This window comes from Crotalus tigris, unplaced genomic scaffold (assembly GCF_016545835.1).
Source record: "Crotalus tigris isolate CLP2741 ecotype Arizona unplaced genomic scaffold, ASM1654583v1 scf7180000017639.5415321, whole genome shotgun sequence".
Lineage (NCBI taxonomy): Eukaryota > Metazoa > Chordata > Lepidosauria > Squamata > Viperidae > Crotalus > Crotalus tigris.
The window spans coordinates 3,870,925-3,896,780 of NW_024096532.1; the positions used below are offsets into that span (position 1 = coordinate 3,870,925).

General features: G+C 39.0%; 1 protein-coding gene and 1 long non-coding RNA gene across 5 annotated transcripts in view; one reads left to right on the plus strand and one right to left on the minus strand.

The window, feature by feature from the left end:
* Window positions 1-25,304, minus strand: part of LOC120304530 — a 44,526-nt gene extending 19,222 nt beyond the window's left edge. For both annotated transcript variants that reach the window (XR_005555740.1, XR_005555739.1), the window contains exons 1-2: window positions 25,246-25,304; window positions 24,022-24,113 (exon numbers count right to left, since the gene is read on the minus strand). This is a non-coding gene — a long non-coding RNA (uncharacterized LOC120304530). The remainder of the gene's footprint in view (window positions 1-24,021; window positions 24,114-25,245) is intronic.
* FLT3LG (fms related receptor tyrosine kinase 3 ligand) overlaps window positions 14,152-25,856 on the plus strand; it is a 29,511-nt gene continuing 17,806 nt past the window's right edge. For 2 of the 3 annotated variants that reach the window (XR_005555738.1, XM_039335237.1), the window contains exons 1-2: window positions 14,152-15,152; window positions 23,355-23,455. Coding sequence is in view for 2 of the 3 variants with exons in the window: in XM_039335237.1 (XP_039191171.1) it covers window positions 23,420-23,455 (36 nt within the window). In the remaining variant the exon portion in view is untranslated. The remainder of the gene's footprint in view (window positions 15,153-23,354; window positions 23,456-25,856) is intronic. The other variant, XM_039335238.1, reaches the window with a different exon arrangement.

Consider the following 25,856-nt stretch of genomic DNA (forward strand, 5'->3'; position numbering starts at 1 on the left):
TAACTTTAGTCATTAAACAAACTGTTGTAAGTCAAGGATTACCTGTAACAGATTCCAGCCCTGAAAAGGTACTGAAGAGCTGTAATACAGATGAAATTCCTTCTAATTTCAAATTATTGACACCCTGCCTTTCTGCTTGCCACTGTGTGACCATTTTCAAGAATTAAACATATCCCTCAAATGTACAGTATAAACAAAACACCAGATCTTAGGACCTGGACATCCTTCCATTGACTTGTTTTTGTTCAATTTTTCAGTACTCAGTCATGTCCGGCTCTTTGCGATCCTGAGGACCATAGCACACAAGCCCCTCCCCCATCCACCACTGTCTCCTGTAGTTTACCTAAATTCATGTTCATTGCATTGATGGTACTGTCTAACCATCTCATCCTCTGCTGTCCCCTTTTGTCTTCAGTCTTTCTCAACATCTCATTAGGTGGCCAAAGTATCTGAGCTTCAGTATCTGATTGTGTTATGACCCAGGTCACCTAGGCAGAGGCAGGCATCACTGGGGTCCTTTATTGCTTTGATTGAAGACCACAACAAACGGCCCTGCAATGGCCTGGCAAGGCTCCATGCCACACTACCCTGAAGGCAGCAACCCTCAGTTCCCAAAAGGCAATAAACAACAAAAGATGTCCAAAGAGAGGGTGCAAGCTCACAGGGCAAGGTCCAGAATCCAAGCACAAAGGTAAAGGCAAGTCCACAGGGACAAAGACAAGTCCACAAAGGAAAGCGAGTTCACGAGGCAAAAGACAAGTCCGGAAGGCAAGGCAAGGCACAGGCAAGAGCACAAGTCAAAGCCAGGGCAGTGTAAGCCAAAACAAACAATTGTTCCTGACAAAGACAAATTTCCCCAGCTTCTCCTTAAGGCAATCCATGCCAGGAGTTCCTTGTGAGGAGGGGCAGGGTAATCTTCTCCTAAATAGCCACACAGCGCTCCTTTGAGCCTGCCTCTGCTCTATTCTCCATGGTCTTGGATTGAATGGGGGAGGCAGCTGTTCCTCATCAGAGGGGATCTGCTGCCTCTCAGCACCACTGCCTGTCTGCAGCCGATCCCTGTGTCTGTGAAGGTAGGCAGTTTCCCATCCAGTTGACCATCTCCCCCAATGCTTGAGGGGCCTGGGGCAGCATTCCAGGGGAGATGTGCCATCCCTGTTGGATGGTCCCAGTTCCAACTCCTCCTCGGAACCAGGTTCCAACAGGGCAATGACAGATTGGCTTCTTAAGTATGGTTTAAAGGGGGGGACTCTTTTCCTGCTTCTAGCATATTTATTTAATTATTTTTAATCTCACTTATCACTCATGTGTAAAGGATAAAACAGAGAACCTTTTTTTCTCTCAAGAGCCAAGTATTATGTGAAATTAACTTGATGGGTACATAAGGGAGGAGGATGTGAAGTCCAAGATGAAAGGTATGTAGGTAGGACGCAGCTGACCCACCCACTCAATTTGCCCAGAAAATGAATTTTTTCTTCATTGACAGCTCTAGTTTGCCAAAGAAAGAGCAAGATAAGAATCCCCACATTGAAGTAACACTAAGCAAACTACAGACATAGGTTTTGTTCTAATTTAGCTGATTCCACAAGCACAAACCGCCAAGCAGGAGCAAGTCACTAGTTTGCAACACTGGTTTGTTTCCAGTAAGCCAGAGGTCTTGGCTTATCATTACATGTGAACCAGACAGTGTGGTTAAAGTCCATGTTATGAACTCAGTCACCCAATCAGCAACGTAAATGTAAAGAGATTGACCCATTTGTAGGTGTTTGAGTTCCTGTGATTGGATACAACCATTCTGTTATGCTTTAGTTGGATATTTTGTCTGTGTATATATGCCTTTCAGTCAGGGTCAACTCCTGATAATTACCTGGACAAGGTCTGCAGTTTTCTTGGCAATATTTCATGCTAATCTTCTCTGTAGCATTCCAATTTTAGTATATGTGCTGTACACTTGGCAATATTGCAGGTATGATTTGCTATTTCCTACATCTAAAGGCTAAAAGAAAGTGACTGGTCCAAAGTTACCCAGCAGGCTTCATGTCTAAAGCAGGACTAGAACTCACAATTTCCTAGGAAACTTTTAGTGCTTTTAACCAGGGCACTAAATTGGCTCTTTTTAGTTGCCTGCATTAACTGAGATTATTACTTAACATTACATTGCTCTACATCTATTACAAGCTGCAGCTATGCATTTTTGTGAACACCACTATAACCCTGCTGAAATATATTATGAATCTGAAGTCATCTTAAATCATGGAATAAAGGAAAACAAAAATCCTAAGTGCTATTTAAAGCCAAAATGACGGTATGTCAATTTAAAAACCATTAGGTCCAGGATGTTTGCATAGATACATTGATACATACTTTCTTTTGAATACTAGCATGGGTTTACATACACATTTCTAAACTGTTATTTATTTACATTTCCTTTCTTGAAAAGGAAAATCTAAACCTTCAAGAATCTGAAAGCCCAATCCAGCCATAAATGCTATTCATATTTTCCCATCTTTATTTTATGCAATTCTCACTTTAAAAACTAGAACAATTTCTGATGCTTAAAAAGAAAACATTTTTATTCCAAATATACTATCTTCAGGCAAAGTTATATATTTCTGGTTCATAGTGGTAAGTTTACAAAAGCACAGAAATAAATCCACCTATTTTAATTTTGGTTTTTCTTTTCTTTAATGCTTAAGTGATCTAATTTTTAGAACCTAAATCAGGGTTTTTGAACCTTGACAACTTTAAGATGGATTTCAATTTCCAGAATTCCCCAGCCAGCATCTACAACAAATCCTCACCCCAGGACTTGTGTCTGATCAGCCACTAAATCATTTATGTCAGATGGGCTGATATGAGTCTAGACCAGGGGTAGGCAACCCAAAACACTCAAAGAGCCACTTGGACCCGTTTCCCACCAAAAACAAAACACCGGGAGCCGCAAAACCCTTTTGATATATAAAATGAAGATAACACTGCATATATCCTTTTTTACCTTTATTATAGGTGTGTGTGTTAGTGTGTGTGTGTGTGTATGTGTGTGTGTGTGTGTATGTATATATACACACACACACACACACACACATTAAAAATAAAAGTAAAAATATGACTCTTGGGAATATCCATACTATTAAAACAATGATCACCAAGAGAATGCTTTAAGAGAATAAAATTACATACACACACAGGTAAAAAAAGGATATATGCAGTGTTATCTTCATTTTAGATGTCAAAAGGGTCTCTCTCTCTCTGTCTCTCTCCCTCCCTCCCTCTCTATCTGCCCTTGGTCTACCACTCCTCTTCCCCCCCCCCACACACACACACACTCTCTCTCTCTCCCTCCCTCTCTCTCTCTCTCTCTCTTTCTCCCCCCTCTCCTATCTGCTGCTCACCTGGCAAGCTTCAAGCTGTTGTCCAACAAGCTCAGGGGTAGAAAACCTCGTCTCTTTTATGACTCATGGACTTCAACTCCCAGAATTCCTGAGTCAGCCTAGCTGGGCTAGCTAGCTCTCTCCTGCCCTTCCTGCTTCCTGCTTCCTGCAGAGACGCAGCAAAGGGAGGAGCTCCGCCCAGAAAGCTTTTCAGATCCTCAGAGAACACTGTGAGTGCACTCTCTTTTTTACACACACACACGCGCACACACAGAGAGAGAGAGAGAGAGAGAGAGAAAAAGAGAGAGAGAGAGAAGCAGGGAAGCGCAGTTGCCTCTCTCTGTCTCTTACACACACACACACACACACACACAGAGAGAGAGAGAGAGAGAGAGAGAGAGAGAAGCAGGGAAGTGCAATTGCCTCTCTCTGTCTCTGTCTCTCTCTGCAAAGGCAGAGGAGGCTGGGAGCCACAGGGGAAGGCCCAAAGAGCCGCATGCGGCTCCGGAGCCGCAGGTTGCCGACCTGTGGTCTAGACAAAGAGAACACATCTAGCTTCCGAACCATATAAGGCCTACTGCCAGGTAAACAGTAACATCCATTTTCAGAGGTGTTGACTGAAATACAGGTTAAGATGGATGCTGTAAAGGAGATTTTTCCAAAGTATGATTGAAAACCAACAACAACAAAAAAAAAACCACAGAGGAGACTACAAAAAATATAGCCTTAATACCAAAAAAAGGGGGAAATCTTTGATGTTCATATGATGGGATTGAGTTGACTTTCATTGACTATTGGCCATCTGATCAATGTACCATAGCATGTGTAAGCAGAAGACCCTGACAGCAAAAAATTATGGCCAGAGCTTACCTAGGTGAGTAAAAACAAGCAATAAAGAAGCAACTTTCATATTGAACAATTTATTTTCAAAGAGATGGTGGCATGAATGTATCTAAAACAATGTTTCCCAATTTTGGCAACTTTAAGATGTATGGACTTCAACTCTCAGAATTTCCCATCCAGCATGCTCTGCATCAAAATCAGGGAATGGGGCAGTCTTTCCAATTTTAGCACAAAACAGGTTAAGAAAAATAATGGATTGGAATTGTTTGCCCTTCTCCTAACATCACCAGCCTTTGCAACCCAAATGTTGGAGATGTGGTTGTTTGGATGCAACGTACTATCATATTTGGTGGTCATGTAAAAGTATAAAAGCTTTTTGGATAAAGATATGGTGGAATATTCAAAAAATTTTTAAGAGAAGGATAAAATTCACTCCACAATTGTTTTTGTTAGGTATTATTGTTGATTGTGATGATAAAGAAATTATTTTAATGTTAAATTTAATTACAGTGGCAAGGTTGTTGATAGGACAATATTGGAAGAAGGAATTTTTGCCTACTTTGGAGGAATGGTTTTTTAAAGTTTCTTATTTATCTGAAATGGCAAAAATTTCGGCTTACTTGAAAGATCAATCGCAAGAGAAATATCTCTTGGTGTGGAAAAGATGGATAAACTTTATACAGTATAAGTATGATATTAAAAGATATTATTTAGCTTTTGAATAATTTATGTTTAAAGTTTAAGATAATAAGTATTTTTTATTATATATATATATTGGACTTAAAGTATTTAAAAAAATTGTGTTTTTTTTTAATGTAATTTTTGTTTGAGGTTTACTTAAGTTTAAATGTTTTGTATTTTTAGTTCTAGCTAACCCTGTATTCAGCTCTGGGAAGAGGGGGGGAAGGGTTTTTGGGAGGATAGGGAGGTAGTGGGAGAGGGATTTTATTGTAAAATTGCAAAAACTTTCAATTAAAAAAAAAAGCAAAGCCAATGTGTTTACAACTGTGTTACTAACTTAATAACTCCAGTGGTTCACTGAACAACTCTGATAAGACAGGTCATAAAATGAGGCAAAACTGAACAAATATCTTACTTAGCAAGATAAATTTGGGCTCAATTGTGGTTGTAAGTCGAGGACTACCTATGTTTATATGATGCCTGGTTGTGTGTAGCTTTTAGTTGTTAATTGCGTGTTTGAGGACTGCTGATTATTGTTGTTTCTTTGTGTGGCTGAGCCATCTGCCCTTAAGTACTTGACAAACTGGTGGTAAATTAGTACTCCTGTTACTCTCCCAGGCACCTTGTCAGTCAACAGGACTGCTGATTTACCACTAGCTTATCAGCTATTTATGTGCAGGGGGCTCCGCTGCATAAGGAAACAACAATCAGTGATATAATAGCCAGTCATCAAACATCAGAATTAAAAACTAAAAGCTATAACCAGGCACCAAGTAAATACAGTGCATAGAACAGCCCACTGCACATATTCTGGAGAAAGAGAGAAGTTCTCTCCTATAGGAGCCCAAAAACTTGGAGGAATAAACCTTTGGTCCCGGTGTTCGATTCAAATGGGATCCTGCAGAACTTCACTTGTTCTTCCTGATGCAGGGTGGATCTGGGAAAGAAGGCTAGCCTAGAGATGTGGATCCCTGCTCTGATTTTGTGCAAGTGTTTTGCACTGGGGTGCCAAAGAGGCCCAAGCTGATAGTTTGGGGAACACTCTAGAATAATGTCATTCTGAAGCAATGCTAAATCCATCTCTCCACAAAATGCTACATGTGTTTAAAAAATAATCCCCCAGAACAACTGACAGGACTGTCTATGGAGATTCTCAATCATTCACGTCATGGTTGTCCCAAAGGTGCTTTTCCAAAAGGCAACTGGTCATCAAGTTTTTGACAACTAACTCATATTTATGACGGTTGCAGTATCCTGGGGTCATGTGACCACCATTTGCACCATTTGCCAAGCAAAGTCAAAGGGGAAGCCAGATTCACTTAATAACCATGATACTACTACAGCAATTCACCTAACATCAGTAGTAAGAAAGGTCGCAAAATGGGGTAAAACTCACTTAACCACTCAGCAACATAAATTTTGGGCTCAATGATGGCCGTAAGTCGAGGACGACCTGTACATAACTGTAGAATTCTACATGTTTCTGATTAGAATTATTCTAATTGTACATAATTCTAATTGTTCTGATTTTGGGCCCCCACAGAGTAACACAGCTCTTTTCATTGTTTGGAGAGGTTGAGTCTATCTATCCCAATTTGTCAAGAAGCAGATGCTTCGCCTTAAGGATACTGGATAGGTCTGAAGGATCTCATTTTAACAGCAGAAGGAGAGAGATTTAAAAAGTGGGGGCCTTCCCGTTGACCCTATTATGTATTCTCTGGATTTGGCAAAATGCATTTGGCACCCTCTCTTGTAACAAATAATAAAGCTTACTTAAATTGTTTGTGAAGGGACTTATTCTTTTTTTAGCATGGGAAAGTCAAAACAGATTAATGTACAGTAGTAGCCAAAATTGTGGAAACCTTTTGAGAAAAGTGTATTTTTGAGGTTTGATGGCTAATAACACTTTTTTTTTGGAGTAGTACCATAAAATTATATATCAATGGAAAGATAATTTAATTAAGAAGATAAGATAGATAAGATAAGATAGATAAGATAAGATAAGATAAGATAAGATAAGATAAGATAAGATAAGATAAGATAACCTTTATTGTCATTTTTATACTGTGGGTACAATGGCACACATCAAAAATGAAATTTAATTGCCCGCTCTCAAAGTGAAACACATACCTGACACACACCTAAACATACTGTTGTGGAAAAACCACCTTACATCAGAAGACAAGACCACGAAGGGTTGGAGAAAACAGGCTTTATTTATGCACAATGGTTCAGAGCATTCACATGACAAATTCTGAACCCTGAGTTACTCTGAGGGTGTCATTTTTATACAGCTTGCCGCCCATGCTTAACCTAATAGATGACTTCTTATCTACCTTTAACACACTAAAAGAGAGACGTTCATATCTTGAGACAACACACATAGGAAAAAGGGAAGTTTATACAATGTGCAGAAAACCACACTCCCCTACACGTGTAATATCTTACACCATTTGTGACTTTCAGTTGGCACTTGTAAAAATGTTTCTTCATAGAATTGCACACAGGTCATCACACTCAGCCAGTTTATAGTATTAGTTAAGGCTTTCAAAACATCACCTCTGTTAATTAAAATATAATTCAAAAGTACTTTATCATTTCTCTTAATGGCAATTTTCCATCTAACTCAATACTATGAACAACATATGTATAGACCCACATCCCTACATATAGGTAGCAATAAATATTAAATATTGTCCATCTTGAATATATAATGGAAGGAGGAAGCTTGAGAGTTTGCAAGGTTAATGCTGTATGGAATGAAACTCTGGCTGAATCTGGATGTTCTGCTAAGGATACCACGAAGCCTCCTCCCAGAAGGTAACAAGGAAAACAGGTCGTGAAGAGGATATGTAGTGTCCCAGATAATCTTACAGACCCTGCTCAAGCAGCGCTTCTGTGCTATGTTCTGGATGGGAGGGAGGGAACTGCCAATGATCTTTTAGGCCATTCTCAACTCTGCACTGCCTTCCTGTCTGAAGCAGTGATGCCTCCAAACCAGATTGTAATGCTGTATGACAGGATGCTCTCTATTTCCCCCTGTAGAAAGTGGTCAGGACAGGGGAAGGAAGATGTGCTTTTCTCATGCGGCGCAGAAAATGCAGGTGCTGCTGTGCCCACTTCACCAGTTTCTCACTGTTGAGCGACCAAGCCAGCCTACTTGTTAGCTGCACACTCAGGAATTTGATGCTGGTAACCATTTCCTCAGCTGAATCATTTATGCACAGAGAAGTGTGGCTGTGCCTGCTTTTCTGAAATCAACAATGATCTCTTTGGTTTTTCCACTATTTAAAACTAGGCTGTTTTCCTTACACCAGTTCACCAACCCTTCAACTTCCTTGCGGTAAGCTTCCACCTTGTCGTACTCTATTCTATGAAAAGTTATAGCCAAATAACCAGAAAAAGGAAGCACAACTTGCTTAGGTTGATATCAGGTAGCTTTCCTTCATCTGATTGTAGCCAATGAGCATGAGTGTTTAGAGAGACAATCAGGTGTCATCTTGTTTTGGCAATGAGCCAAGCAGATCACAGTAGGATTCAGTTATAGATGTCATGTATTGAAGCTGAAAAGAGGACATTTGTCAGTGTGTTGTGTGATCACTATCAAGTTGGTTGGGTTTTTTTGTGTTCTTTCATTTAGTGAGCTTGTAAAACATAATAAAATTAAAGTAATGGTGCAAAGAGTTGACTGGTTGCCCAGAAAGCGATGTAAAATAGTATTATTAAGTGAACAAGGCTACAATTATAAAGAAATTAGAAGAAAAATTGGTGGAAACTTAACCAAAGATGGCATTTCTACTGTACACTTTTCCCAAAAGGTTTCCACAATTTTGGCCACTACTGTATAATGCTAACTCCTGTAGCTGGGTTGATATGGATGATATCATAAATATAAATCCATATAAGGAAAATAGTTTTCTAGACCAATTTCAGCATTTATAAAATCAAATCCTCTGGCACATGCAGATTCCCTCAAACTGGTGTATTTTGAAGGCTGAAAAGGGGCACTCAAGGCAATTATGTCAATACTGTAGTCTATATTTTAGTAATTGATTTCAATAGTTTTAATACTCCTTTTCATTTAGTAACTGTTCAAAGTTATAATGGTATTGAAAAAAGTAACTTATGACCGGTTTTCTACTTATCACTGTTGCAACATCCCCATGGTCACATGATCAAGATTCAGGTGCTTGGCAACTGGCATGTATTTTTGACAGTTGCAGGATGGGGAGGGGAGAGGGAGTCATGTGATCACCATTTGTAATTTTCCCAGCCAACTTGTGACAAGCAAAGTCAATGGGGGAAGCAGATTCACTTAACAACCACACATTTTACTTGACAACTGTGACCAAAAGGTCATAAAATGGAGCAAAACACACTTAAAACTGCCTTGCTTAACAGTGAAAATTTTGGGCTCAATGATGTCAAGGAGTATACTCCATGGCAGATAAATTTGAAATATTTTTAAATGACAACTGTTTCGGATTACAGTTTGCAAGATGTCAGCAAAGCTTTTCCCGCTGGGTGCTATTAACTTCCCAAGTTGAGAAAATGCAATGTATGGCATCTCCACTGCCTTTCCAGAGTTAATGGGAAAATACGTTAATCTGTTGAAGCAAACCCAAGGTGCCTTGTGGCAATTTAATAACAGGCTTAAGAGATCCCCTACAACAGACATGTCAAACTCGCTACAAAGCCTCAAACAGGAACAGGAAACAACCTCAAGAGCTCCAGAAGGCATAAAAACCCACCATTCCCTGCTACATGTGGTCAGTTTTTTCCAGAGCAAAATCTTTCTGTTTGGCTCCCCTCTTCAATAAACTATAACAGACATGTCAAACACAAGGCCCGGGGGCCGGATGCGGCTCGTGAAGTGGTTTCATGTGGCCCGCAAAGCCATCCTGGAAACAGTGAGGGAACGGCCCCCTCTGCCTTGGCCCTGGGTCAGGCCAGCCGGGAGCCAATATACAATTTTGTGATGGCCATCTATGTTGAAATGCATTCAGTCTTAGCTCCACGAGGCCGTCTGGAAACAGCGAGGAACCAACCTGTTGCGTTGGCCCCGCCCCCTGGGTGCATGCTGGGGAAGTGTCACCCTTTGTGAGGAATGAAGAAATGGACCATGCCTTGGCACTTGCCCCGGTCCCACCTCCTTCTGCCAGAGACCCTCAGATCTGTCCCATTCCTGCCCAGGCCCCGACAGGCACCCTTGACGGGAACGATGTAAAGCTGACCATGCCCACCAGTAGGCCACATCCACTCCATCCACGCCCACTCAGTAGGCCACATACACCCTGACCACACACCCCGGTCCCCCCCCCCGAGGGCAACTGTGATGCTGATGTGGCCCTCAATGAAATTGAGTTTATTTATTTATTTATTTTTAACCAACAAAATAAAACAAAGCAAAACATAACACACACACACACACACATCTCTCCCTCTTTTTTAACAGTGATTACATAATGGTAATCTTCTATTATTTACATTTCCCCCCTTATTTTTTTTTAGAATATTTGTCCTTATGGCCCCATTGTTTCTTATTTACATTTTTCTTCCTTCATATTCTACTTCTTACTAAGAATAATTCATATTATTATTGTTATTATACATTATTATGCACATATTTTCACTTTTGACCTTTCCATATTTATTCTCCTCTATTATTTCTAGTCTCTAACTCAGTGGTTCTCAACCTTTTTAATGCTGGGACCCCCAACTGGTCATAAGTCGAGGACTACTCAACCGGTCGTAAGTTGAGGACTACTCAACTGGTGCAGCACCGTTTGCAGAATGGGACTTTTGGCAGGCTCAGCAGGGCAGAGACAGCCTGGACCATTCCTATTGGCTTTTGAAAGCCAATAGAATTAGACTCTATTCAAGAGAGTCTATTCTATTGGCTTTCAAAAGCCAATAGAATAAAAGGGAGTAGCACAGCTAAGGAAAAGGGGGAAAAATGGCAGACTGTGTTGTTTGGCGACCCCCGTGAAATGGTCATTCGACCCCAAATGGGGTCCTGACCCACAGGTTGAGAACCACTGCTCTAACCAGTCATACCACTTGTTCCATGTTATATAGTACTCTCTGTCTTCCTTTTCTTTTATCTCTTTTGTTAATTTGTCCATCTCAGCACAGTCCAGGATTTTTCTTATCACTTCTTCCTCTGATGGTATATTCTCACTTTTCCAGCACTGTGCATATGCTATTCTTGCCGCCGTTATTATATGTAAAATTAAGTACCATATTTCTTTACTATATTTCCTGTTTAAAATACCCAACAAAAAGATCTCTGGTTTCCAGTCTACAGGATGGTCTATTATTTCTTCAATCTATTTTCTTATTGTAGTCCAGTATTTTTTTGCAACTGGGCATGTCCACCATAAATGATAATATGTTCCATGTACTTTTTTTACATTTCCAGCATGTTGGCGAATTGTTCTGGAACATCTTGGCAAGCTTTGCTGGTGGAAGATGCCATCTGTAAAACATCTTCAACTGGTTTTCCTTGAATGCCGCCGACATAGTCAATTTTATATTTATTTCCCATATTTTTTTCCATTTCTCCAATTCTATATTATATCCGAAATTTTTTGCCCATCTAATCATGGTGTGTTTGACAACCTCGTCTTCCATTTTATATCTCAATAGGTATTTATATAAATTGCTAATTAATTTTATTTCTATTCCATGTATAATTTTATCCAATTCTTGCGGCTCTTTTTGGATTTCATATAATTTTTTGTCCTCTGTATATTTAGATTGAATTTGTATAAATGTCCACCAGTCAAATCTTTCTGCCAATATCTTGTTCCAATTCTTGTTTTGTTTTCAGATTTCCCTATTCATTTACTAATTCCTTATATCTAATTATCTTATTTATATCCAATAGGTTTGGGTATTTCAGAGCTTCTGTTGGGGATAACCACATTGGAATTCTTATATAATGTTTTTGTTTTATTTTTTCCCAAGTCTGTAGCAATGCATTCCTAACTATGTGTCTTTGAAAGTATCTGTGTATTTTATGTTTTTCCTCCCATAGGAATGCATGCCACCCTGCTTGCAAGTCATGTCCTTCTATTGTTAAAACTCTAGTATTTTTCAAATCCATCCAATCTTTTAGCCAAGTTAAGCTCGATGCTTGGTAGTATATTTCCCACTCTGGTAACGCCAATCCCCCTTTATTTTTCATATCTTGCAAAAGTTTTAATTTAATCCTGGGTTTTTTCCTTTGCCATATAAATTTAGTGACCAATTTATTTAATTCTTGAAAGAATGTTTTCCCTAATTTTATTGGAATAACCTGGAACAGAAATAATATTTTTGGCAATATACTCATTTTGACCACAGCGGTTCTCCCTAAAAATGAAATTTGCAAATTTTCTCAATTTTCTAAATCTTTCTTTATCTGGTGTAATATTTTATCATAATTGTCCTCCTTAATCGAGGAACATTTCACTATAAGCCAGATCCCTAAATATTTTATTTTCTTGGTTATACTTATCTTTGTTTTATCTTCCAGTTCCCTTTCCTGTGCCTTTGTAAGATTTTTTTGTTATTAATTTGGATTTATTCTTATTAATCTTAAGTCCAGCTACCTCGCCAAATTTTTCTATTTTTTGAATCAATTTAAAGCCAGTTTCTAATGGATCTTCCAAAATAAATACCAAGTCATCAGCGAAATGGACCTTATATTCTTCCTTCTTAAATTTTAAACCCTTTATTTCTTGGTCCTCTCTGATTTTTGTAAGGAGTATTTCTAATGATAAAATAAATAGAAGAGGGGAAAGTGGGCATCCTTGTCTTACTCCTTTGATTATATCAATTTTTTCTGTCATTTCCTCATTTATAATTACCCTAGCTGTTTGTTTAGTATATATTTTCTCAACCATCTTTCCAAATTTTGTCCCCAAATCCATATAGTACAATTGTGTTATAATAAAATTCCAATTCAGATTATCAAATGCCTTCTGGGCATCAAAAAAAACCAGTGTAACTTGTCTTTCAGGATAGACTTTGTAAAATTCTAAAGTGTTCAGTATTACCCTCATGTTATTTTTTATTTGTCATCCTGGCAAAAATCCATTTTGATCTGGGTGGATGTAGTTATTCAAAATTTTTTTTATCCTTTCTGCTATTATTGTTGTAAATGTCTTATAATCTGTATTTAGTAAAGAAATCGGTCTATAATTTTGAATTTGTTGTAGGTCTGAGTCTTCCTTAGGAATGAGGGTGATGATTGCTTCAGTCCAAGTTGTCGGTATCTTCGCCTCTTCCAGCACCTCATTGTAAATCTCCAACATTATCCATTGTAGTGACTCATGTGTATTTTTATAAAACTCGACCGGAATTCCATCTGGGCCTGGTGATTTATTGTTTTTTTGTTTTTTCAATGCTGTTTCTAATTCTATTAATGAAATTGAGTTTGACACCCCTGAACTACAACCTTCCTTCTAAAGCAGGGGTTCTCAACCTTGGCAACTTTAAGACGTGTGGACTTCAACTCTCAGAATTCCTCAGCCAGCAAAGCTGGCTGTGGAATTCTGGGAATTAAAGTCCACAGTCTTAAAGTTGCCAAGGTTGAGAACCCCTGTTCTAAAGCAGTCTCCATGTTGTTTATTCCCGGCTTGGACTGGACCTTGATGAAGATTTTTCTTTCAACACTGGTTTGGGTAATGAAATGTCTTGCAAGAAAAAAACCAAGCTCAGAGAACACCAAGGACCCCTCCATTTTTAAAGTATCATACTAAGTTTGTGATGTGTTTTGCCTTCTGCAGTGATCATGAAGTCAAGAAAACTCAAGATGGGCCCTAATATTACCCTGTCCGTAGCTCAATGTCACTGGAAGAAATCCAGAAGGAATCCAGACATTCACTTGCCCCCAGGCCAGATTGTTTATTAACTATTGTCTAAACATCCATAGGTGTATACAACGATACAAAAGGAGTACTAAAACCTTTGAAATCAATTAATAAAATATAACCTAGCCATAATTGACTAGGCTGCCCTTTTTTCAGCCTTCAGAATGCACCAGTTTGAGGAAGTCTGCATATACCAAATGATTCGATTTTATAAATGTTTAAACTGGTTCTAGAAAACTACTTTCATATGGATTTAATAGGGATTTTCTGGATCACACCTGATCTCCACCCAATGGAAGTAGGGCATGTGGGACCAGGCCTCCCTAAGCCCTCACCAGGGTCATTGCTTCTCTCCTTGCAGGTCTCACTCCATCCCAAACCATTGGCCCCAACTTCCACCCAGATTTTTTGACTTGTCTGGATGCCCTTCCAAACCCCAGGCTTCCCCGGGGAGACCTGCGGTGCAAGATCGGAGCGAAGACGCAGCCAGGCGTAATCCTTGCGACACTGCCTGCGATGATCTACATCCCATTCCGGGTTCAACGACGGGTCGTTGAGGACAAGTTGGACTCCCACGAGAACCTTTTCGGTGCGAAGGCAATCGGTAAAAAGAAGTCGTGGGACCCTCAAATCGCTTGCTTGAATGCTTGGCAGGATGGAAAGCTGCGCCCTTTCCAGGGAGATCAAAGAGACGCCCCAGCCTGGGAAAGAAGCGGCTGGGAATCCTAAGGACTTGAAGCGCAAGAATACTCAAGAAGGACTAGCGGCTTGCAAAGTCCTCTAAAGAGAACGGAATCCAGAGGAACAGCAGAAGCCGCTAGATTGCCCGGCCCGCTATAATTTGTAATCTCTGATCTCCTGAGGGCTTTTTTTGGTGGGGGGACCGGTGGGTATGTGCGTGAGTTTACAATGCCGAGATCGACGAAACCTTCCGCCGATTGGCTTTTCGCTCGGATTCCCGAACCCACGAGGTGTTGGTGGAGTTTGAAGAGGGAAGGGGTTGCGCTCTCCAAGACCTTCGGAACGCGCGCCGGGGCTGAGAACGCCGATCCTTTGGGAGGCTGATGGTGGATTCCTGGATCGGGTCCCCCCCCCACGCCCACCCTTTCTGCGCAAGATATCAGCTCCCGGGTGGCCGGGCTCCTCCCCCTCCGAATAACTTTCGCTTTCACACGCCAATGCAAGCAAACTCCTGGGCCTTTTTACTGTATTCTTTTTCCCTTTCGCCCGATGTAACTCACGTGTCGGCGTAGCTGGCAACTCTACTGCAGCAGCACCTCCGCCGGCTAGGAAGAGGGAGGGGTCGGCACCGAACAACGTACCCTCCCGACCCCAAACAGCTACTGCCATCCAGGGACTCGGCGCGCTTCCTGTACCTGCCCGCCTCGCATCTCTACAGGTAAGAAATTGGCTCTTGCTAGACGGAAGGTTCAAACCCCCCCCCCCGCCCCGTTCTTTCAAAGCGGGGCGTCTCGAAGAGGGGTAAAGCGGGGGCTACCGCCACTTTCGTTTTGGGGGAGGTGGGGGAAAGCCTTCCGGGGAATATGAAGGGCTGGGTCTTAATTAGGATCGCGGGCGGGGGGGACTTCGGGGGCTCTTTCCCCATAAGTTCGATGAGGTTGGAGCTGGGGGCTTGGACACCTGGGGCACTTCCTCTGCGGCTTGGTTTAGTCCTCTCCCAATCCCAACTCAGGAATTCGGAGTTTTCTGCAGGTGAACTACTCTACCTGCTGGTTAGGCTTGTTTTGGCTGCAGGAGCAGGGCGGCTGAACGTGGGAACGAGGGGATGGGGGTTTAGCCTTACAGAACCTCCCTAGTTAGGTGTTTATGGAGATTCTCAATCATCCAGGTCATAGTTGCCCCATAAGTGCTTTTTCAGAAGGCAACTGGACTTTTCTTGTTTTTCCTTGAAGACTTTTCGCTTCTCATCCAAGAAGCTTCTTCAGCTCTGACTGGGTGGATAGGGGATCATTCTTGGATGCTTTTTGGAGGAGAAGCAAAATGTCTTCAAAGAGAGACAAGGAAGTCCAGTTGCCTTCTGAAAAAGCACCTTTGGGAATCCGTAGTTAGGGACTGATAATCATGACTTCCGAGAACTGGTCTCCTGGTGAACTTCCTGGGCTCCTATGGCGCTTAGGCTGGTATCAGTGATGGGGTTGAGCCCCCATTTTTAAGGGGTTCTGGATGGAGCTTCCTCATGTGGCTTCGGATGGACAGCTCCGTTCTCCAGTCAAATGGAATCCTGCGGCAGCCCTATTTTTCCCTCTCTCTAGTGCTTTGTGTGTTGTTGTTGTTTTTATTTTTACATAATGAAACAGAACTTTTCCTGATACAGGTAGTCCTCAACTTATAACAGTTCTCTTAGTGACTTATGACCATTTTTCACATTTACAACCATTGCAGCATCCCGGTTGCAGTTTCTTGAGGTCAGGTGATCCCCTTTTGTGACCTTTTGACAGGCAAAGTCAATGGGAAAGCCAGATTCACTTAACAACCATGTTATTAACTTAATGACTGCAGTGATTCACTTAACAACTGTGGCAAGAAAGGTCATAAAATAGGCAAAACTCACTTAACAACTGTCCACTTAGCAACATAAATTTTGGGCCCAACTGTGGTCATAAGTCAAGGACTACATGTATTTAAGGTGTAGTGATGCTCCACTACCTACAGAGCAGAAAAATTTAGGCTGTGTATTTGTATCTCAGCAAGCCATCTAAGGATGAGGAAAGGGGATTAGAAAGTTAACGGTGTCTGTTCCTCCCCCACATCCTTTTTGTGCTAAGAACACAATTTTGCAAAGCTCCTCAAAGCATAGTGCAACTGAAAGGGGTGGGAAGAATTTTCCTTCTCCCCCCCCCTTATTTATATGAAGCTTTTGAAAAACAAACATCAAAAGCTGCGCTGCTGTCTCAGATGACCCATAAGATACAGTGAAGAAAAAATTTCCCTCTGCCAACGAAAGTGTGATTGAAATGAGTTTTGGCATATACATCACAGTGATATTTGATTAATGTGGTTGATATCATGAATGATAACTGTGTGAACGGATGTAATGAGACTGCATGTCATGTAAACAGTATAATCTACCAGTATGTAATCAGAAAAGTTCTTTGTAATTGATATTATTTTGACATGGAAACTGCTTTGGTGGTTTGTGTAGGGTCAAAGCTAGTTTAATAAGAAGGGATTTTAGTTTTTTTCTAGCTATTTGAAAGCAACCCCTTTTCTGTTTGGCTTGAAGACAGAATCTTCCATTTATTGGTGCTAAGTCAAAGAATGAACCTCGGTTGGTCTTGAAAAATGAACAGGACCAGACCTGGAAAAGACTAGGAACAAAATCCCAGGATAACAGAGTAGAGTAGAAACTGAGGCAGTGATAGGGGGTGGAAAATAGGGGGTATAAGAAGAAGACAACCTGAAAATTACTTCTAGAATTTTTTCCCCTTTTATTTATATAAGCTGACCCATAAGATACAGCAAAAAAAATCCCTTCTCTGCCAGCAAAAGTGTGATTGAAATTACTTTTGATATATACATTACAGTAATATTTGTTTAATGTGGTTGATATCATGAATGATGACCAGTTTAGAAAACTGATGAACATGTGCCTAATGTTATCAGGAAACAATTTGAAGGGTAGGATTTCTTTATAATACATTTTTCGGAATCTTCCAGCTCAGTGCAATGTGATGCTCCATATGCTTGGAGCCCAAGGAAGTAAAGAAAACAAAAACCACTAAGTTAAAATTAAGATTTAGTGTGGGGAATTTTGAGAGTTGAGAAACACTGCCCTGCTCTTTTTGCGATCTTCTAAAAATTAAATAGTTTCAGTTTACTTTTTTTTCTCTTAGAAATAATATACTTTGCTGTTAATAATCTATTACCTTCTGACATTTTATGATGATTTAATGTCCTAGCTGTAATGAATCATCAAGTAAAATGTTTCTATGGTACACAGTAGTCTTTCGCTGCAGACCTGCCAAACCTTATTTCCCCCTCCTTTTTTAAAAAAAGTGTTCAGTAAAAATAGGAAAGGTGGCATATTTCAAAATAAAACACCAGCCCAACATCATCTTTCTTCTAAGAATTCCCGTGACCCCCTAATGAGTTTTACTCGCTTTTCAGAAAATAAAAATGATGGTTGGATGCAATGCAGTGTAAATGCGTCCATTAACCCCCTGCAAAAAAAAATTAAAGGTGAAGAAGCCATTTGGAAATCTCCTGGGGAAGATTCTGCTAAATTTGGGGATCAGTTTTTGTGAGAGCTCTTCTAATTTTAAATTAGTTCCCCAGACTCTTGACTTTCTTGCAGGTTTTGTGTGCAGAAAGTTTCATGTTGAATCCCTGAAATCTCTAGTAAAGGAACTGCTGGTAGATATCCTGTTCAGACATTTCTTGAACAACTTGGAGAAATTTGTGCAATAGATAGCATTGGACTAAATCACTGTTTCTCAATCTTGGCAAGTTTAAGAGGTGTGGACTTCAACTCTCACAATTCCCCAGCCAGCCAAGCTGGCTAGGGAATTGTGGGAGTTGAAGTCCACACATCTTAAAGCTAGGTAAGCAAAGGAAGTTATTCAGTATTCAACAGGTTCATATATTTAGTGGCTCTATTATCCTTCCATGTCTAACTCAGCACTATATACTCTCCGTGTAGAGTCCTCTGCCCAATGGGGCATCTTAGCCTCTGAAATTCAGCAGGCCACACCCTTTTAACTTTCTGTAAATCCTTAGAACTTGATTTCCATCCCCCCCAAACTTTGAGAGATTAGAAATGATACATTTGCATGGATTGGCCCCAGATGTTTATTTTTATTTGCTTTTTAATGTTTTACATTTTAACCGAGTGTGTTTTGTAGTTTGTAAAATAATGTTATTGGGAGCTGCCGGGACTTGTCTAAAAGATGGGCAGCTACATAAATGTTTTAAATAAATAAATAAATTTCAACTATTAGACGTGTGTGATATTTTGGGATTTATTAAAAAACAGCCATCCATCGGTTGGGTCATGATGCCTAAAGGGGCAATTGTCTAAGGGTAGGAGTAAGAAGGAATGGTATAGAACAGGGGTCTTCAAACGTGGCCCTTTTATGACTTGTGGACTTCAACTCCCAGAATTCCTCAGCCAGGAGTTCTGGAGTTGAAGTCCACAAGTCATAAAAGGGCCACGTTTGAAGACCCCTTGTGTAGAAAAAGGAAGTATTAAGTGTTTTAAAATGCCTACTTCTAGAGAATAGAAGATCTTGGAGGTTGAATGAGAACTTATTTAGATATGAAGTGACTTTACAGAAGTGTAGAGAATACTTGAAAGAATTTTTTACTTTAAACATGTATAAGGGTACTTCCATGTCGGTGGTGTGGGATGCCAGCAAAGCTTACATGCGAGGAGTTCTGATTCATATGAACAATGCTCATAGACATAAACAGTTGCAGAAATGTAAAGAAGAGGAGTTAGAAGAGGAGATTAGAAGAGGAGATTAAATTGAAAGAGAAAGCATTAATTTTGAATCCTCTGGATAATAAATTAAAGGCTTCTATAAATATGCTTAAAGAGCAGTTTAATATGTTAATGGCTGATCAGGTTGCAACCAACCTAGGTTATATGAAACATAATACTTTTTGTAATGCAAATAAGCCTGGTAGGTGGTTGGCTTATCAATTACAGAAGAAACAGAGGTTAAGGAATATAGATAGAATAAATTATAAAGGTAAAGTGGTTTTTCAGCAAGATTTGATTAAAAAATCTTTTTTTTAGAATTTTATACAAAATTATATACTGGTGAAAAGGTATCTACTAGCAGCTCATTTTCCTAAGCTTACAAATGATCAACGAGATGAGATTAATGGTTTAACTACTTCTGAGGAAATTATTACGGCAATTAAACAATTAAGGGTTGGTAAAGCACCTGGTACAGATGGATTGACAGCAATTTATTATAAAATATTATCTGAAGAGATGATAGTACCATTAAAGGAACTTTTTAATAGTATATTATTGGGTGCAGAAGTACCTCCATCTTGGAAAAAAGCTTTTATATCGTTGATTCCAAAAGAGGATCAAGATCTTACTCAACCCAAAAATTATAGACCTATATCTCTTTTGAATACAGACTATAAATTTTTTTCTAAAATATTGGCGAATAGATTAATGTCTGTTTTGCAGCAAGTGATTCATATTGATCAATCTGGTTTTATAACTGGAAGATATATGAAGAATAATGTTAGACAAATTGTATTTGAGTATTTGGACAAGAACAATCAAATCCCTGCGTCTTTGATATTTTTGGATGCTGGAAAAGCTTTTGATCAATTAAATTGGCAATTTTTGTTAAGAGTAATAGAGGAGATGAAATTTGGGGATAAATTTTTGCAAGCCCTTAAAGGTATTTATCAACAACAATCAGCTCAAATTATAATTAACGGAGGGATAACAGAGGCCTTCCAAATTGAAAAAGGTACAAGACAGGGGTGTCCTTTATCTCCTTTATTGTTTGTTTTAACATTAGAAATTTTATTAATAAAAATTCGTGAGTCAACTATAATAAAGGGAATAATAATAAATAAGGATTATAGGTTGAGAGCTTTTGCTGATGATTTGGTTGTTACTTTATCACAACCGAATCATTCGGTTTTAGATTTATTACAGATTATAACTCAGTATGGGCAAGTCTCTGGTTTTAAGGTTAATAATAATAAGACTAAAATATTATCTAAAAATATGACTATTAAGGAAAAGGAAACGTTAGTTAACTTGACAGTTTTGAAATAGTAAAAAAGGTTAAATATTTGGGAGTGTATATAACAGCTTCTAACGCAAAATTGTATAAAAATAATTATGAAACATTATGGATTAAAGTGCAGAAGGATTTAAATGATTGGAAAAATTACAATTATCTTTGTTAGGGAGAATTTCAGCTGTTAAAATGAATGTTCTACCAAAATTTCTTTTTTTGTTTCAGATGATACCTATTTTGAAGAAAGATGTTAATTTAGATGAATGGCAGAAGGGTATTAATAAATTTATTTGGGCAGGGAAAAAACCAAGAGTTAAGCTTAAGATTATACAAGATGTACGAGAAAGGGAGGACTTAAGATGCCTAATTTGAAATTGTATTATGATGCTGTGGCTTTAACATTGGTTAGTGATTGGATTAATTTAACAAACCAAAATATACTTTCTTTGGAAGGATGGGATTTATTATATGGATGGCATGCATATTTAATTTATAACAAGAAAGTAGATAGGGCTTTTAAATCTCATATTTTAAGAATTGCTTTATTGCGTGTCTGGAAGAAATATTATTATAGATTAAATTATAAAATGCCAATTTGGGGGATTCCTGGACATGCAATAGAGGGGATGTTGAAGGTGTGAAGTTGGACAGGATTTCTTATAATGAATTGCTTAAATTGGAAGGGAAGGATTGGCAATTAAAATCGCTAGATGAATTAAGGCAAGAAAATATTGTTTACTCTTAGTTTCAGTATAGGCAATTGTTGGATAGGTGGAGTTTAGACCAAAAGGTTGGTATTACTTTAGAGGGTGAGAATTTGATAAAACAGATTAAAGATCAAAATCGAGCTCGTATAAAGAGAGTTTATAATGTATTAGTGGAATTGGATTCAAGATGGAATTAGTCAAAGATTGTATGATAAAATGGGCCCAAAATTTTCAAGAACCGATTTTATTAGATACATGGGAGGCAATTTGGGTTGGGAATGTAAAGTTTACTCAGGTTCAAAATTTAAGAGAAAATTTTTATAAAATGTTTTAGAGGTGGCATTTGGATCCCCAAAAATTGTCTCGCATGTATCCCAATTTACAGCCTAAGTATTGGAGATGTGGTTGCTTGGATGCAATCTATTATCATATTTGGTGGACGTGTAGAAACATAAAAGCTTTTTGGATTAAGATTTGGTGGAACATTCAAAAGGTTTTTAAGAGAAAGATAAAGTTTTCACCACAACTATTTTTGTTAGGTATTATTGTAGATTGTGATGTTAAAGAAACTATTTTAATGTTAAATCTTATTAAGCTGCAAGGTTATTGGTTGGGCAATATTGGAGGAAAGATTCTTTGCCCACCATAGAAGAATGGTTGCTTAAAGTTTCTAACTTAGCAGAAATGGCCAAAATTTCGGCTTATTTGAAGGATCATTCACAAGAAAGATACATCTCGGTGTGGAGAAGATGGATAAATTATGTACAGAATAAATATGGGACTAGAAAGTATCATTTAGCTTTTGAATAACTTATAGTTTAAAATGGGAATTGTTTGTTCTTGTATTTGAGTTAAAGTATTTTATGGACTTGATTATTGGTATAGTTGATTAAGCTTAGTTAGAATTAGTTTGCTTATTTGTAACCCTGTAATCAGCTTTGGGAAGTGAGGGGGGGTTAGGGTTAGGGTGGGGGGTGGGAGGGAGGGGTTTTTGTATTGTAATAAAATGAAAAATTTGTATAAAACTTTTCAATAAAATGCCTACTTAGAACTTGTGTGAGAAAAGTCTAGAAAATCCTACATCCAGAAGAGGGAAAAATAACCTCCTTGGTCCTCAATTTATGATCACAGTTGAGCCACTGTTAAGTGAGGGGGTTGTTAAATGAGTGGCATCTCATTTTTATGACTTTTTTTACCACAGTTGCTAAGTGTATTGCTGCAGTTGTTATGCGAATCCTATGGTCATTAAGCGAATCTGGCTTCACCCATTGAATTGGTTTGTCGGAGGTCGGTTGGGAAGATTATAAATAGTGATCACATGTCATAAATACATGCCAGTTGCCTAGTGCCCAAATTTTGATCACATGACCATGAGGCCGCTGCAACAGTCGTAAGTGTGAAAACCAGTAATAAATCACTTTTTTCAGTACTGTCATACCTTCGAACAGTCATTAAACAAATGGTTGTAAATCGAGGGCTACCTGCATTGTTGCCAAGAAAAACAATATGGAACTATCCATACTGACACCAGTTCAGATTTGGTTTATGCTCTTCAGTTACTTTTGATTGAAATATCGTTGGTTATTCTAACTTGTAAATTGGTCATTTGCAGCAGGGGACAGAGTAAAATCATACGCTTTTTTAAAAATTGGCCCACGCAAAAAACTTTGAAATTGACTTGTGGAAAGGAAGTTGCATACAGGTTAGTCGTCAACTTATGACCACAATTGAGCCTACGATTTCTGCTGCTAAGTGAGACATTTGCTAAGTGAGTTTTCTTACCACAGTTTTTTAAGTCAATCACTGCACTTGTTAAATTAGTCACCATAGTTGTTAAGTGGATCTGGCTTCCCCATTGACTTTGCTTGTCAGAAGGTTGCAAAAGGGAATCACATGACCCCTGAACCCTGCAACCATCATAAATATGAGTCATTTGCCAAGAATCTGAATTTTTATGACATGACCATGGGGAATGCTATAATGGTTGTAAGCGTGAAAAATGGTCATAAGTCACTTTTTTTCAGTGCTGTTATAACTTCAAATGGCCAGTAAATGAACTGTTGTTAGTTGAGGATTACCTATATTTTTACCTGTATTTTTAACTGCATGGTGTCTTTCACTGCTTAATCTTAATCAATGTGCTTTCTTTTATTCCAGAACCTCTTCCCCTCTTTTTTAGGGGGAAACCTCAGCATGCTGGCCACCTACCAAACTACGTGGAGATGATTTGGTATCATGGAACTCCAGATTCTTCTGTGGTAAGTCAAATGATATCAGTTGATGACAGCTGTCTCCCATTGCTTGCCCTTCAGAGGTGGTAAACTACATGTCCCACAATTCCTGGGCAGCATGGCCATTGGAATCCTAGGAGCTGTATTCCTTTTTAAATATTTTTTATTATTATTATTTTCTTAATATAAAATACAAATGAAAATAGACAGGAGGGTAAAGGGAAAAGAAAGTGAAGAAAAAAGAAAGAAAGAAAGAAAGAAAGAAAGAAAGAAAGAAAGAAAGAAAGAAAGAAAGAAAGAAAGAAAGAAAGAAATAGTGACTTCCATTTTTTTGTGCAGCAAATTATATGTTAAAAATAATAACCTCCAACTTTTTATTTATATAAGAATAACATTAGCCATTCCTGTAACAAAAACCTATTTAATCATCAAACCCAAAGTTAGAATTTCATTTCTCCCCTCTTTTGAGCAGAAAGTCCAGAAAGGTTTCCAAATGGAAGCAAATTTAGATACATTCTTATCCCTAATTAAAACAGTTAATTTTGCCATTTCTACCAATTCCATCGCTTTTTCAATCCATGGAGTTGACATACCTTTCCATTTTTATGCATATCTGATTCTCGCGGGAGTCAGCACATATAGTAACAAAGTTCCAACTTTTTTTCAAGTTCTTTATCCAGTAGTCCTAAAAGAAAAATTTCAGATTTTGATTATATATTCATTGTCTGAATCTTGGGGAGCTGTATTCCTGACATATTTGTAGAATCTCAGCTTCCAAAAAGTTTCTGTATTGCAAACTACTCTTGTACTTTAAAAAGGATTCAAAAAGAAGAGGAAAGTTAAGATTATCAGAACGTTGGAAGTTAAATTGTGGTGAAAAAGAATCGGGGATGTTTAGCCTTAGGAAACAAAGAGATCTTTGTCTGGAGCTTACTATCTGTAGATGCACATAAAAGGGTCAGGTCCTCTATCATGTCAAGGCCGCCATCTTGATTTTTTAATCTCATCTCACCCGACACTCCTGATTCTCCTGTATCATTTCCAAGCTATAAAATTCTCATCCTTTGGTTCTCATTTTCTGCCTTTTGCAATCAAGAATCACAACTGGCAATGCTTTTCTTACCATCTTGCACACAGGTGCCCCTAAAAGTGATCAAGGCACATTTATTTTCCCAGGCTTTTGATCTTAACTGTTGTTAACATTTTTTTCTCTATTTGATTTTGTATTTTACTTCGGCAAGTTAAACTAGGAACAAGAGATTCTCAAGACAGAGATTTGGTTCTGTCAATAAGTGAGAGTCACCTAGTGCAAAGATTGAGAAGCACCCAATAAACCATGAAAAAAGTCTGGGTATAAGAAAGAGTTCCATTTCATTAGGACACTAAATAGTCAACTGTTTAGAGTGGTTATTTCCTAGTCATAAAGAATATTTTTATCTAAATGAGTCCCAATTAGCAATTAGTCAATGGTTCTCAACCTTTTTAATGCCGCGACCCTCAACCGGTCGCAAGTCGAGGACTACCCAATCGGTTGTAAGTCGAGGACTACCCAACCGGTCGTAAGTCGAGGACTACCCAACCGGTCGTAAGTCGAGGACTTTCCCTGCCCGGGAGTGCCGCACATGCGTGGTGCTTCCCCCTGCGCCGGCCGAGGCGTAGCTGGCAAGCGGCAGAGACGGAGCAGGCCGACCACCGGCTGGGCTACCAGTTGGCCCAGCCCAAAGGAGGTAAGGCACCTGACGAGCCCTACGTGTGCCAGCAACCCTCCCTGCGCCCGCCAGCCTCTCACCTCCCACCCCTGGCCCTTTTTTACTTACATTTTTAGTAGTTGCTCAGCAGGGAGGGGTGGAAACTTCCAAACAGCTTGCCTTTGCTGCAGACAACTTGCAGCACCGTTTGCAGAATGGGACTTTTGGCGTGTTCAGCAGGGCAGAGACAGCCTGGACAATTCCTATTGGCTTTTGAAAGCCAATAGAATTAGACTCTATTCAAGAGAGTCTATTCTATTGGCTTTCAAAAGCCAATAGAATAAAAGGGAGTAGCACAGCTAAGGAAAAGGGGGAAAAAATGGTGGCGACCCCCGTGAAATGGTTGTTCGACCCCAAATGAGGTCGCGACCCACAGGTTGAGAACCGCTGATCTAAGTAGTTTCTACTAAGACAGAACAAAAAAGCAAGATAGAATAAAATAAATATTAATCAACTAATCCAGCCTCTACACATTCCTCAAGCTTTATTAACTGTGAATGGGACATTCTAATATAGAACTAAGTAATCTAATAAAGCCACTGAATAAATAAATAAACTAACATATAAGCAACTCATCTAGTTTAACCCTCAAAGGGCATGCTTTTTTTTTTTTGACAGATTTGGAATTTTAAGAGGGTTTGTTTTAAGTAGCTTCACTTGCCTGGGTTCATACATCATGC